The 11,226-nt window shown below is 34.5% G+C and overlaps 1 protein-coding gene across 2 annotated transcripts in view; it reads right to left on the bottom strand.

Annotated features, from left to right (window-relative positions):
• Positions 1-2,124: 2,124 nt before the first annotated feature.
• The window catches only part of LOC133540443 (guanine nucleotide-binding protein G(I)/G(S)/G(T) subunit beta-1-like), a 50,363-nt gene continuing 41,261 nt past the window's right edge, over positions 2,125-11,226 (bottom strand). The window contains exons 10-11 of one of the 2 annotated variants that reach the window (XM_061883048.1): positions 9,669-9,798; positions 2,125-2,250 (exon numbers count right to left, since the gene is read on the bottom strand). In XM_061883048.1, coding sequence (XP_061739032.1) covers positions 9,692-9,798 — 107 coding nt within the window. In that variant the 3' untranslated portion in view covers positions 2,125-2,250; positions 9,669-9,691. Of the gene's footprint in view, positions 9,799-11,226 lie in introns of both variants that reach the window. The other variant, XM_061883050.1, reaches the window with a different exon arrangement.

Below are 11,226 nucleotides of genomic sequence, written 5' to 3'. Positions count from 1 at the left end.
TGGCAGAGAGTGTCAGGCCACTCACTTGTGACAATTTTACAGGAAAAGAGGATATGGAGAAAGTCAGAATAAAAATTGGATTATGGGGGAAAACATGCAAAGTAAAGAAATATTTTAGGAGTTTTTTGTTTTTTTAACTAACTGACAAATACATGTGGGGGGAGAATTCAGGCAATATGAAGAAAATAAGGTTGGAATATGTGTAACTGTAAGTTTGTTTCATACACACACGGGTTGTCAACATAAGCAGGCTGGAGATAAACATTGAAGGATTCAATGTCAACATAAACATGCTGTCGACATAAAACAGGTCATCAGGAGTGAGTTGTTGATAGACTGGTTGTCGACATAAACAGTTCATCATATAGACTGGTTGTCGACATAAAAGGGTTGCTGATATAGACTGGTTGTCAACATAAACAGGTTGTTGATATAGACTGGTTGTCAACATAAAAGGGTTGCTGATATAGACTGGTTGTCAACACAAACAGGTTGTTGATATAGACTGGTTTATAGACAAACAGGTTGTTGATATAGACCGGTTGTTGACACAAACAGGCTGTTGATATAGACTGGTTGTCGACACAAACAGGCTGTTGAAATAGACCGGTTGTCGACACAAACAGGCTGTTGATATAGACTGGTTGTCAACATAAATAGGTTGTTGATATAGACTGGTTGTCGACAAATGGGTAGTTGATATAGGCTGGTTGTCAACATAAACAGGTTGTTGATATACACTGGTTGTCGACAAACGGGCTGTTGATATACACTGGTTGTCGTCTAATGGGTTGTCGACGTAAATGGTTTGTCGATATAGCTTGGTTGTCAAAATAAACGGGTTGTCGACATAAGTTGTTGATATAGACTAATTGTCAACATAAATGGGTAATTTAAAGCGGACAGTGCGTATCACCATGCTGTTGACATAAGCAGGCAGTCGACTGAAGTGGGTAGTCAACATAAGCGGCGAGCGTGCATCAACCTGCTGTTGTCAGACGCTTTGTTGACATAAGCAGGCAGTCGACGTAAACATGCCGGCATAAGCTGTCGAAACAAGCGGGTGGTCGACTTAAGTGGGTAGTCAACATAAGTGGCCAGTGCGTAATAACCTGCTGTTGACATAAGCAGGCAGTCGACGTAAACATGCCGACATAACAGGTTAACACAGGCGGGTGGTCGACTTAAGTGGGTAGTCAACGTAAGTGGGTAGTGCGTGTCAGCATGCTTTTGACATAAGCAGGCAGTCGACGTAAACATGCCGGCATAAGTTGTCAACACAAGTGGGTTGTTGACAAGCGGGTGGTTGACTTAATAGGGTAATCACCATAAGCGACTAGGGCATATCAACCTGCTGTTGACATAAGCAGGCAGTCGATGTAAACATGCCAGCATAAGTTGTCGACACAAGCGGGTTGTTAACAAGCGGGTGGTCGACTTAAGTGGGTAGTCAACATAAGCGGCTAGTGCGTATCAACCTGCTGTTGACATAAGCGGGTAGTCGGCGTAAACTTGGCGACATAACAGGTTTTTGACTTGAGCGGGTAGTCGACTTAAGTGGGTAGTGTGTATCAACATGCTGTTGACATAAGCAGGCAGTCGGCGTAAACATGCTGACATGACAGGTTGTTGACACGAGCGGGTGGTCGACTCAAGTGGGTAGTGTGTATCAACATAAGTGGGTAGTGCGTATCAGCATGCTTTTGACATAAGCAGGCAGTCGACGTAAACATGCCGGCATAGGTTGTTGACACAAGTGGTTGTTGACAAGCGGGTGGTTGACTTAATAGGGTAGTCAACATAAGCGGCTAGTGCGTATCAACCTGCTGTTGACATAAGCAAGCAGTCGACTTAAACATGCCAGCATAAGTTGTCGACACAAGCGGGTGGTCGACATAAGTGGGTAGTCAACATAAATGGCTAGTGCGTATTAACCTGCTGTTGACATAAGCGGGCAGTCGACGTAAACATGCCGACATAACAGGTTGCTGACACGAGCGGGTGGTCGACTTAAGTGGGTAGTGTGTATCAACATGCTGTTGACATAAGCAGGCAGTCGGCGTAAACATGCCGACATAACAGGTTGTAAACACAAGCGTGTTGATCACAAAAAGCACAAGAGAGTTACTCCAAAAGTTTTATTGTTTGCACATGATTGACAAAGTAGAAAAGTGACTGAAGTCCCTGCTGTTTACATCCTCTGTGTCATGTGACACTGCATGGCGATACGGACGTCGGTGATACCTGGGACTGAAAACAATCATAAATAAAAAACATGAAATATTTTCCACTTGCTGACTCTTTGTGAAATACTGACAACAAAAATAGTTTCTCTGCCAAAAGTACTTCTTCTTTTTGCACACGATGGATTTTATTTTACTCAAACGATTGAAATATTGAAGAATTTTGTCTGATACTGTTGAAGATTTTAGGCAATCAAACATGTCTTGATCGCAAACCTGATCAATAACTTTGATTTGCTGGTCGTCACTTAATCGCAGGCGATACTGTCCCTGAAATGACTTGGTATCGCCCAAACCTTTCACACAGATCAGCAAGTGGAAGTCCTTTAGCTCGTTAGCTTCTTGCTGTCGCTTTTTTGTTGTAAAGGCAGTGTGTGCGGGGCTAGCCCGCTAAGCTACACGCTAAAAGCCCGAATGGACACTTGGGTGCTAAGGACTTCTTAACCCTCCCCAAATCCAGAATTAGCGTCCTGTAAACTCTTAAGGATGCGGGATATAAGCCCCTTTCACACAAACATGGAGCATTAGAGTAATATTGTGTACTTTCACACAGAAAGTATGTGGAATGTTCCAAAGTGTGGGAAAAGGTTTACAGTTGGTGTCAAAAAAAAAAGGTGGAAAAATGCCAGGTTTGGTTCCAAGTCAGTGCTGTTCACACAGAACATCAACATGGGGAATGGTGGAAAAATGGCAGTTTATACAGGCAGTGGAAAAAAAAGGTAGAAACTATGTGGAATGTTTCAAAGTGTGGAAAAGGGTTTACAGTTGATGTACAAAAAAAAAAAAGGTTGAAAAAAGCCGGGTTTGGTTCCAAATCAGTGCCGTTCACACAGAACATCAACACAGGGAATGGCAGCTTTTACAGGCAGTGGGGGGAAAAAAGGTAGAAACTATGTGGAACGTTCAAAAGTGTGGAAAAGGGTTTACAGTTGGTGTCAAAAAAAAGGTGGAAAAAAACGGATTTGGTTCCGAGTCAGTGCCGTTCACACAGAGCATCAACACAGGGAATGGCAGAAAAATGGCAGCTTTTACAGGCAGTGGAAAAAAAGGTAGAAAGTATGTGGAATGTTCCAAAGTGTGGAAAAAGGTTTAGAGTTGGTTTAAAAAAAAAAAGGTGGAAAAAAGCCGGGTTTGGTTCCGAGTCAGTGCCGTTCACACAGAGCATCAACACGGGGAATGGCAGAAAAATGGCAGCTTTTACAGGCAGTGAAAAAGGTGTAATAATCCTCGCTTTTACTTTTTGTCATGCCTTTTACACAGAACAGCTACACTTTAAAAACCCTGTGTAAAAAGGGATTCTGATAAAAAAAAAAAAAAAAAAGAGAAGTTGGAAAGTTGCCCGGTAAATGTACCTCAATGCTGTTTACACAGAATACGTCAGAACAAAGCAGGAATAATGGCAGCCCTCCTCGGCGGTGGAAAAGGGTCTGAGATGAGATAGTACCTCCTGTGTAAAAGGGCTTCTGGTGCTAGAATGAGCAAATACATGTCCGACTTCTGTCTTTTACACAGAACACCAAGGACAGTTTTAACCTGCAGAGTACAAGTGGGCTCTGATAGCAGCTCCAAAAGGTGGAAAACTGCCGGGTCGTCTTTGTCGACTACAGAGCAGAAAGGCAGAACATGTTTTTTTTTTGCAGGCAGTGTTAAGAGGCTTCCGACACACGTTTTTACACAGAACATGTCGGGCAAAAAGGCAGCTTTTCAGGCAGTAGAAATAAATTCAAAGTCTTGTTGCAGAACCTCACTGCAACCTCAGCTTCCCCTCCAGTTCTGTTTCAAAGGTCAGTTAACACGAATACAGCCATTGTATTACTTTGTGTGAAAGGAGCGCAGCCTGGAAGGTCATGTGGATCTTTTTACAACTTTACATCGCGGGTTTGCTTCAGATCTATTTTTTTTTCATATGGTGTTATTATGGAAAATACACAAAATATGCAATATTTTAGGCAAAAAATATGCCAAAGTGTAATATTTAAAATGAAGTCATTGGAGCCTTAAATATGTCAATAATTCATAACATTGATTTTGATTCATTATTATTTTTTGAGCAATGACAGTTTAAAAAATAAATAAAATCACACTAAAAAATGAAGACTGTATATTCTTGGATCCCCCAAAATTTTAGTGTAATTTTATTTATTTTTTTAAACCGTCATTGCTCCAAAAATAATAATGAATAAAAAACTATGTTATGAATTATTGACCTATTTGTCAAATAATTTTTTTTACGGCAAATACACAAAATATGCAATATTTTGGCCCCCCAAAAAAGTGTTTTTTTGTTGTTTTTTTTGGGCCCAAATATTGTATATTTTGTGTTTTTGCCAGGAAAAAAAAAAATCTTTGACAAAAAGGGCATAAACATAACCCAAAAAAATCTGAAGTTGATTTAAAAATGTAAATGATAAAAGTTAAGAAAAATAAATATAAATGACTTCTATTCTTGGATCCCCAAAAATCTTAGTGTGATTTTATTTATTTTCTTGAACTGTCATTGCTCCGAAAATAATAATGAATCAAATCAATGTTATGCATTATTAACATATTTGTCAAATATATTTTTTTGTACGGCAAATACACAAAATATGCAATATTTTGGCCCCCCCAAAAAGTGTATTTTTTTTATTAATTTTTTTTGGGGCCAAAATATTTCATATTTTGTGTTTTTGCCTAAAAAAAAAAATCTTTGACAAAAAGGTCATAAACATAAAAAAAATGTAAATGATAAAAGTTAAGAAAAATAAATAAAAACGACTTCTATTCTTGGATCCCCCAAAATCTGATTTTATTTATTTTCTTGAACTGTCATTGCTTTGAAATAATAATGAATCAAATCAATGTTATGAATTATTGACATATTTAAGGCTACACTTACTTCACAGTAAAAATTACATTTTAACATTTTTTGGGCTAAAATGCATATTTTGTGTATTTGTTATAAAAAAAAAACAATAGATCTGCAGTTGATCTGAAGATGTAAAAAATTAACGTAAAAACAAACAAAATAAAACATAAAATGTGTATGACTTATATTTAACTTTTAAGAGTGGGACCCTTTTGGATCCCCAAGAATGTTAGTGTGATTTTTTTTTTTTTTTTTTACGGTCAAATTTTCTTTGACAAAAAGGGCATAAAACAAAAACATAAAAAAACAATGAATCTGTCGTGGATTTAAAGATTTAAATGATAAAAGTAAAAAAAAAAAGAATGACTTATGTTCTTGGATCCCCAAAAATCTTAAACTTTTATCATTTAAATCTTTAAACCAACTTCAGATTTATTTTTTTATGTTCTATGCCCTTTTTGTGAAAGAAAACTTTTTTTTTTTATAGCAAACACAAAATATGCAACATTTTAGCCAAAAAATATTCCAAAGTGTATATTTGATGTGAAGTCATTGGAGCCTTAAATATGTCAATAATTCATAACATTGATTTTGATTCATTATTATTTTTTGAGCAATGACAGTTTAAAAAAATTAAAATAATATCACACTAAGATTTTTGTGGATCCAAGAATGTAAGTCATTCATTTTTTTGGGTTGCTTTTATCATTTAAATAAACTTCAAATGTATTATTTTTTTATGTTTTTGTTTTATGCCCTTTTTGTCAAAGAAAACTTCACCGTAAAAAAATAAAATATCACACTAACATTCTTGGGGATCCAAAAGGGTCCCGCTCTTAAAAGTCTTACATATAAGTCTTTCAAATTGTTTGTCTTTTACGTTCATTTTTTTTCACATCTTCAGATCTATTTTTTTCATAGATAGTTTTTTTTCATAGCAAACACAAAATATGCAACATTTTAGGCCAAAAATATATCAAAGTGTATATTTGATGTGAAGTCATTGGAGCCTTAATTAGCTCAATAATTCATAACATTGATTTTGATTCATTATTATTTTTTGGGCAATGACAGTTTAAAAAAATAAATAAAATCACACTAAGATTTTTGGGGATCCAATAATATAAGTCATTCATTTTTTGGGGTTACTTTTATCATTTAAATCAACTTCAAATGTATTATTTTTTTATGTTTTTGTTTTATGCTCTTTTTGTCAAAGAAAACTTCACCGTAAAAAAATAAAATATCACACTAACATTCTTGGGGATCCAAAAGGGTCCCGCTCTTAAAAGTCTTACATATAAGTCTTTCAAATTTTTTGTCTTTTAAGTTCTTTTTTTTTTTTTTTTACATCTTCAGATCTATTTTTTTCATAGATAGTTTTTTTTATAGCAAACACAAAATATGCAACATTTTAGCCCAAAAATATATCAAAGTGTATATTTAATGTGAAGTCATTGGAGCCTTAAATATGTCAATAATTCATAACATTGATTTTAATTCATTATTATTTTTTGGGCAATGACAGTTTAAAAAAATTAAAATAAAATCACACTAAGATTTTTGGGGATCCTATAATATAAGTCATTCATTTTTTTGGGTTACTTTTATCATTTAAATCAACTTCAAATGTATTATTTTTTTGTTTTATGCCCTTTTTCCAAAGAAAATTTGACCGTAAAAAAAAAAAAAATGACACTAACATTCTTGGGGATCCAAAAGGGTCCCACTCTTAAGTCTTACAATTTGTATGTTTTATTCTTTATTTTTAGATCAACTTCAGATCACCTATTTTTTTTTCGTTTTTTTTAATAACAAACACACAAAATATGCAATATTTTGGCCCAAAAATAATTCAAAGTGTAAATTAGATGTGAAGTCATGTGAGCCTTGATTAGCTCAATAATTCATAACAAAGATTTAGAACGGGACAAACGGTATTAAATGGATTGATAATTTTAGAGAAATGTCAGTTTAAACTTAAAACGGCAGCTTTCTGGTTCCTTTTGGCCAGTTTTCTGAGTAAAACTGAGTGAGAAGACAAAAAGTGATGGAGATGTTTGATCCATTTCAACTTGTGAAGAAGAAGTTTCCTTTCCATGTTCTTCCTGGTCACATGACCTCCCGGGCCGCTCTAATTAGGAGTGGCCAAGCTTTCATTTCAGTCTTTACTACCAACACTTCTTTGTCAAACATCACATTTAGCTGACAATTTCACTCAATTACACGTGTGAGCAAAATGTGTTTAAAACTGACAAAAAATAATTCAGTGCACTCTTAATTTATTGGAAGTGGGTCATTTTTTTGCACTGAATTTTATTTGACACTGACATTTTTTGCAGAGATTTTTTTTTTAATTTCACTGGTTTTTTTTTCCATACTGAATTTCTTTAACACTTTTTTTTTCACTTACTTTAAAACACTTCATTTCATCAAACATAATTTTTTTACAAGCTTTTTATGCACCATTTTTTTTACACTGAATTTTTCTGCGCTGAATATTTCTTTCCACCAAATTTCTTTAAATTCAGTGCAAAATAAAATCTGTGTAAACACTTCATTCAACAAACTGATTTTTCTGCAACAACTTTTTTACACTGATTTTTTTATACAGTGATTTTTAAACTGATTTTTTTTGCAACATTTTTTTTACACTGAATTTTTGGACACATTTTTTACACCGAATTGTTTTACAATTTCTTTACAGTGAATTTCTCAACAGTGATTTATTTTACACTGAATTTAAAACACCGTTGGAACATTTTTTTTTTTTTACACTGTTTACTTTAGACACTGAATTTTTCTGCAAAACATTTTTAGAAACTATTTTTCTATAGAACTTTATTTTACACTGAATTTAAACATTTCATTTCTACAAACCTATTTTTCCCCCACAATCTTTTTTTATACAGAAATTTATGCAATTATTAAAAAAAATTTTGCACTGTATTTTTTGACACATTTCCCTTTACACTGAATGGTTTTACAATTTCTTTACACTGAATTTATAAACAGTGATTTATTTTACACTGAATTTAAAAGTGTTGTAACTTTTTTCCACTGTTTACTTTAGGCACTGAATTTTTCTGCAAAACATTTTTTAGACACAATTATTCTGTTCTACATTTTTTTACACTGAATTTAAACATTTCTACCAACTGATTTCCCCCACAAAATGTTTCTGCAACAATTTTTTTTACACAGAATTTCTATGCAATTTTTTTACACACATTTTTACTAATTTTTCTTTACACTTAGTTTTACAATTTCTTTACACTGAATTTAAAACCGTTCTAACTTTTTTACACTGATTGTTTACTTTAGGCACTGAATTTTTCTGCAAAACATTTTTTAGTTTTAATTATTCTGTTCTACATTTTTTTACATTGAATTTAAACATTTCTACCAACTGATTTCCCCCTCGAAATGTTTCTGCAACAATTTTTTTACACAGAATTTCTATGCAATTTTTTTTTTACACATTTTTCTTTACACTTAATAGTTTTACAATTTCTTTACACTGAATTTAAAACTGTCCTAACTCTTTTACACTGTTTACTTTAGACACAATTTTTCTGTACTCCATTTTTTTTTACACTGAATTTAAACATTCATTTCAACAAACTGATTTTTCCCCACAAAATTTCTCTGCGCCAATTTTTTTTTACACAGAATTTTTTATGCAATATATTTTTTTACCCAACATTTTTAAACACTTTTCTTTACACTGAATTGTTTTACAATTTATTTACACTAAATCTTAAGACAGTGAGTTATTTTACACTGAATTTAAAAGTGTTCTAACTTTTTTACACTGTTTACTTTAGGCACGGGATTTTTCTGCAAAACATTTTTTAGACACAATTATTCTGTTCTACATTTTTTTACACTAAATTTAAACATTTCTACCAACTGATTTCCCCCACAAAATGTTTCTGCAACAATTTTTTTTACACAGAATTTTTATGCAATTTTTTTCACACATTTTTCTTTACACTGAATTTAAAACTGCTCTAACTTTTTTACACTGATTGTTTACTTTTAGACACAATTTTTCTGTACTACATTTTTTTTTCACTGAATTTAAACATTCATTTCAACAAACTGATTTTTCCCCACAAAATTTCTCTGCAACAAATTTTTTGACACAGATTTTTTTTACCCAAAATTTTTAAACACATTTTTCTTTCCACTGAATTGTTTTACAATTTATTTACACTAAATCTTTAGACAGTGATTTATTTTACACTGAATTTAAAACACTTTCAACAATGTTTAGTATAGTAATTTATTTTACACTGCCTTGTTTGACAGTGAATTGTAAACATTAAATTGAACAAACTGAATTGTTCATTTTGCTGACACGTTTTTCTTGACTGAAGTTGTCGGCATAACTCCCACGTAAAAAAAAAAAAGTGATGTTTGGTAGTCAGGACTCAAATGATGTGACACTTGTGTGTTTGCAGTCGAGTGATTATGCAAACACACACAATACTATAACACATGGTTATGTCCACACGTACAAATGACATCCTAGTAGAAGAGGATGAAGACTTTCAAAGTAAAGGCGTCCTCACTGTGTTAAAAGAGAATGTAGTGTTCAGTTCCAGATGCGCAGGAAACTGTCCCAGGAGCCGGTGGCCACCGCCTTGCCGTCGTCCGTCACGCCCAAGCAGCTGATTCTGTTGTCGTGTCCCGCCAGCACGCCTGAGGGGACAGGAAGTAGTAACGCACATGAGGGCTCGCGCCATCCAGGTTCCCCCTTTTCTTCTCTTTCAAGGTCAAACAGTCAACAATGTACAGCGATGAAAAACACTAACTTATTCATCGTCTGTAATGAACTTGTGCTGTCTTTAAGTTGAAGTGGCGTGGTCATTGTTTGTGGTGACACCCAGCGGCCACAATCATTCACAAAGTGAAGTTCATGGTGCAGACACGTTTGTTACTGGGTACTTCTCACTACTGCCTTGGAGACTATGTAAGTGGTGTGTAACTATAATGTATATACATACATACATTTATATATACACACACATATACACACACACACATATATATTTGTAGGTGTGGGAAAAATCACAAGACTACTTTCAGAGTTGTTTACTCTGGGGGTAGGCAAAAGGACTGCCCCCCCAGACTAAACGACTCTGAAACCAATAAGGAATGTAACTGTCGCAAGAAACCTGATTGCCCTCTCAACGGGGGGTGCTGACAATCATCAGTCGTTTACCAAGCAAAGGTAACACGCAAGGACATTAACACATCCGACACGTACGTAGGATCAACTGAAGGAGCGTTTAAAACCAGATGGAATAATCACAAGGCCTCCTTTAGAAACCAGACTTTGCGGAATTCTACAGAACTCAGCAAGCACATTTGGAACCTCAAAGACAATAATGTTGACTATTCAATAACATGGCAAATTCTTGCATCCAGCACACCTTACAACAGTGGTAATAAAAGATGCAACCTATGCTTAAAAGAGAAACTGTTTATTACATATCATCCAGATCTATCATCCCTCAACAAGCGCAGTGAAATCATTTCAACATGCCGCCACAGACGGAAACACCTCCTAGGTAACACATGAGCCAATCACCACGCCCCTACACCTGCCTGTACCCACCCACTCTGTGCTCTATATAAACCATTGTATGTGAATGCTTCCATTAAAATCTCCTGATGATTGAGGGAACCCCTCATGAAACACTTCTGTAGAGATGAAGTAGTCTTGTGATTTTTCCCACACCTACATATTGCGCTCTACCACGGTATCGAGCACTATTCTCTGGATAATCCAATCAAGACATATATATATATATATATATACATACACATATACATATATATATACATACACATATATATATATATACACATATACATATATGTACACTATAGACTACCTCGTGAAGCTCATAGAGAGAATGCCAAGAGTGTGTAAAGCAGTAATCGGAGCAAAGGGTGGCTATTTTGAAGAAACTAGAATATAAAACATGTTTCCATTAAGTACATAACTCCACATGTGTTCATTCATAGTTTTGATGTGACAATTATACAGTGTAAATAGTCATGAAAACAAAGAAAAGACATGGAATGAGGGGAAGGTGTGTGTAATTGAAGGCAGGTGAAATA

This window comes from Nerophis ophidion, linkage group LG22 (assembly GCF_033978795.1).
Source record: "Nerophis ophidion isolate RoL-2023_Sa linkage group LG22, RoL_Noph_v1.0, whole genome shotgun sequence".
In the NCBI taxonomy this organism is placed as follows: domain Eukaryota; kingdom Metazoa; phylum Chordata; class Actinopteri; order Syngnathiformes; family Syngnathidae; genus Nerophis; species Nerophis ophidion.
This window is presented reverse-complemented; position numbering and strand designations above follow the sequence as displayed.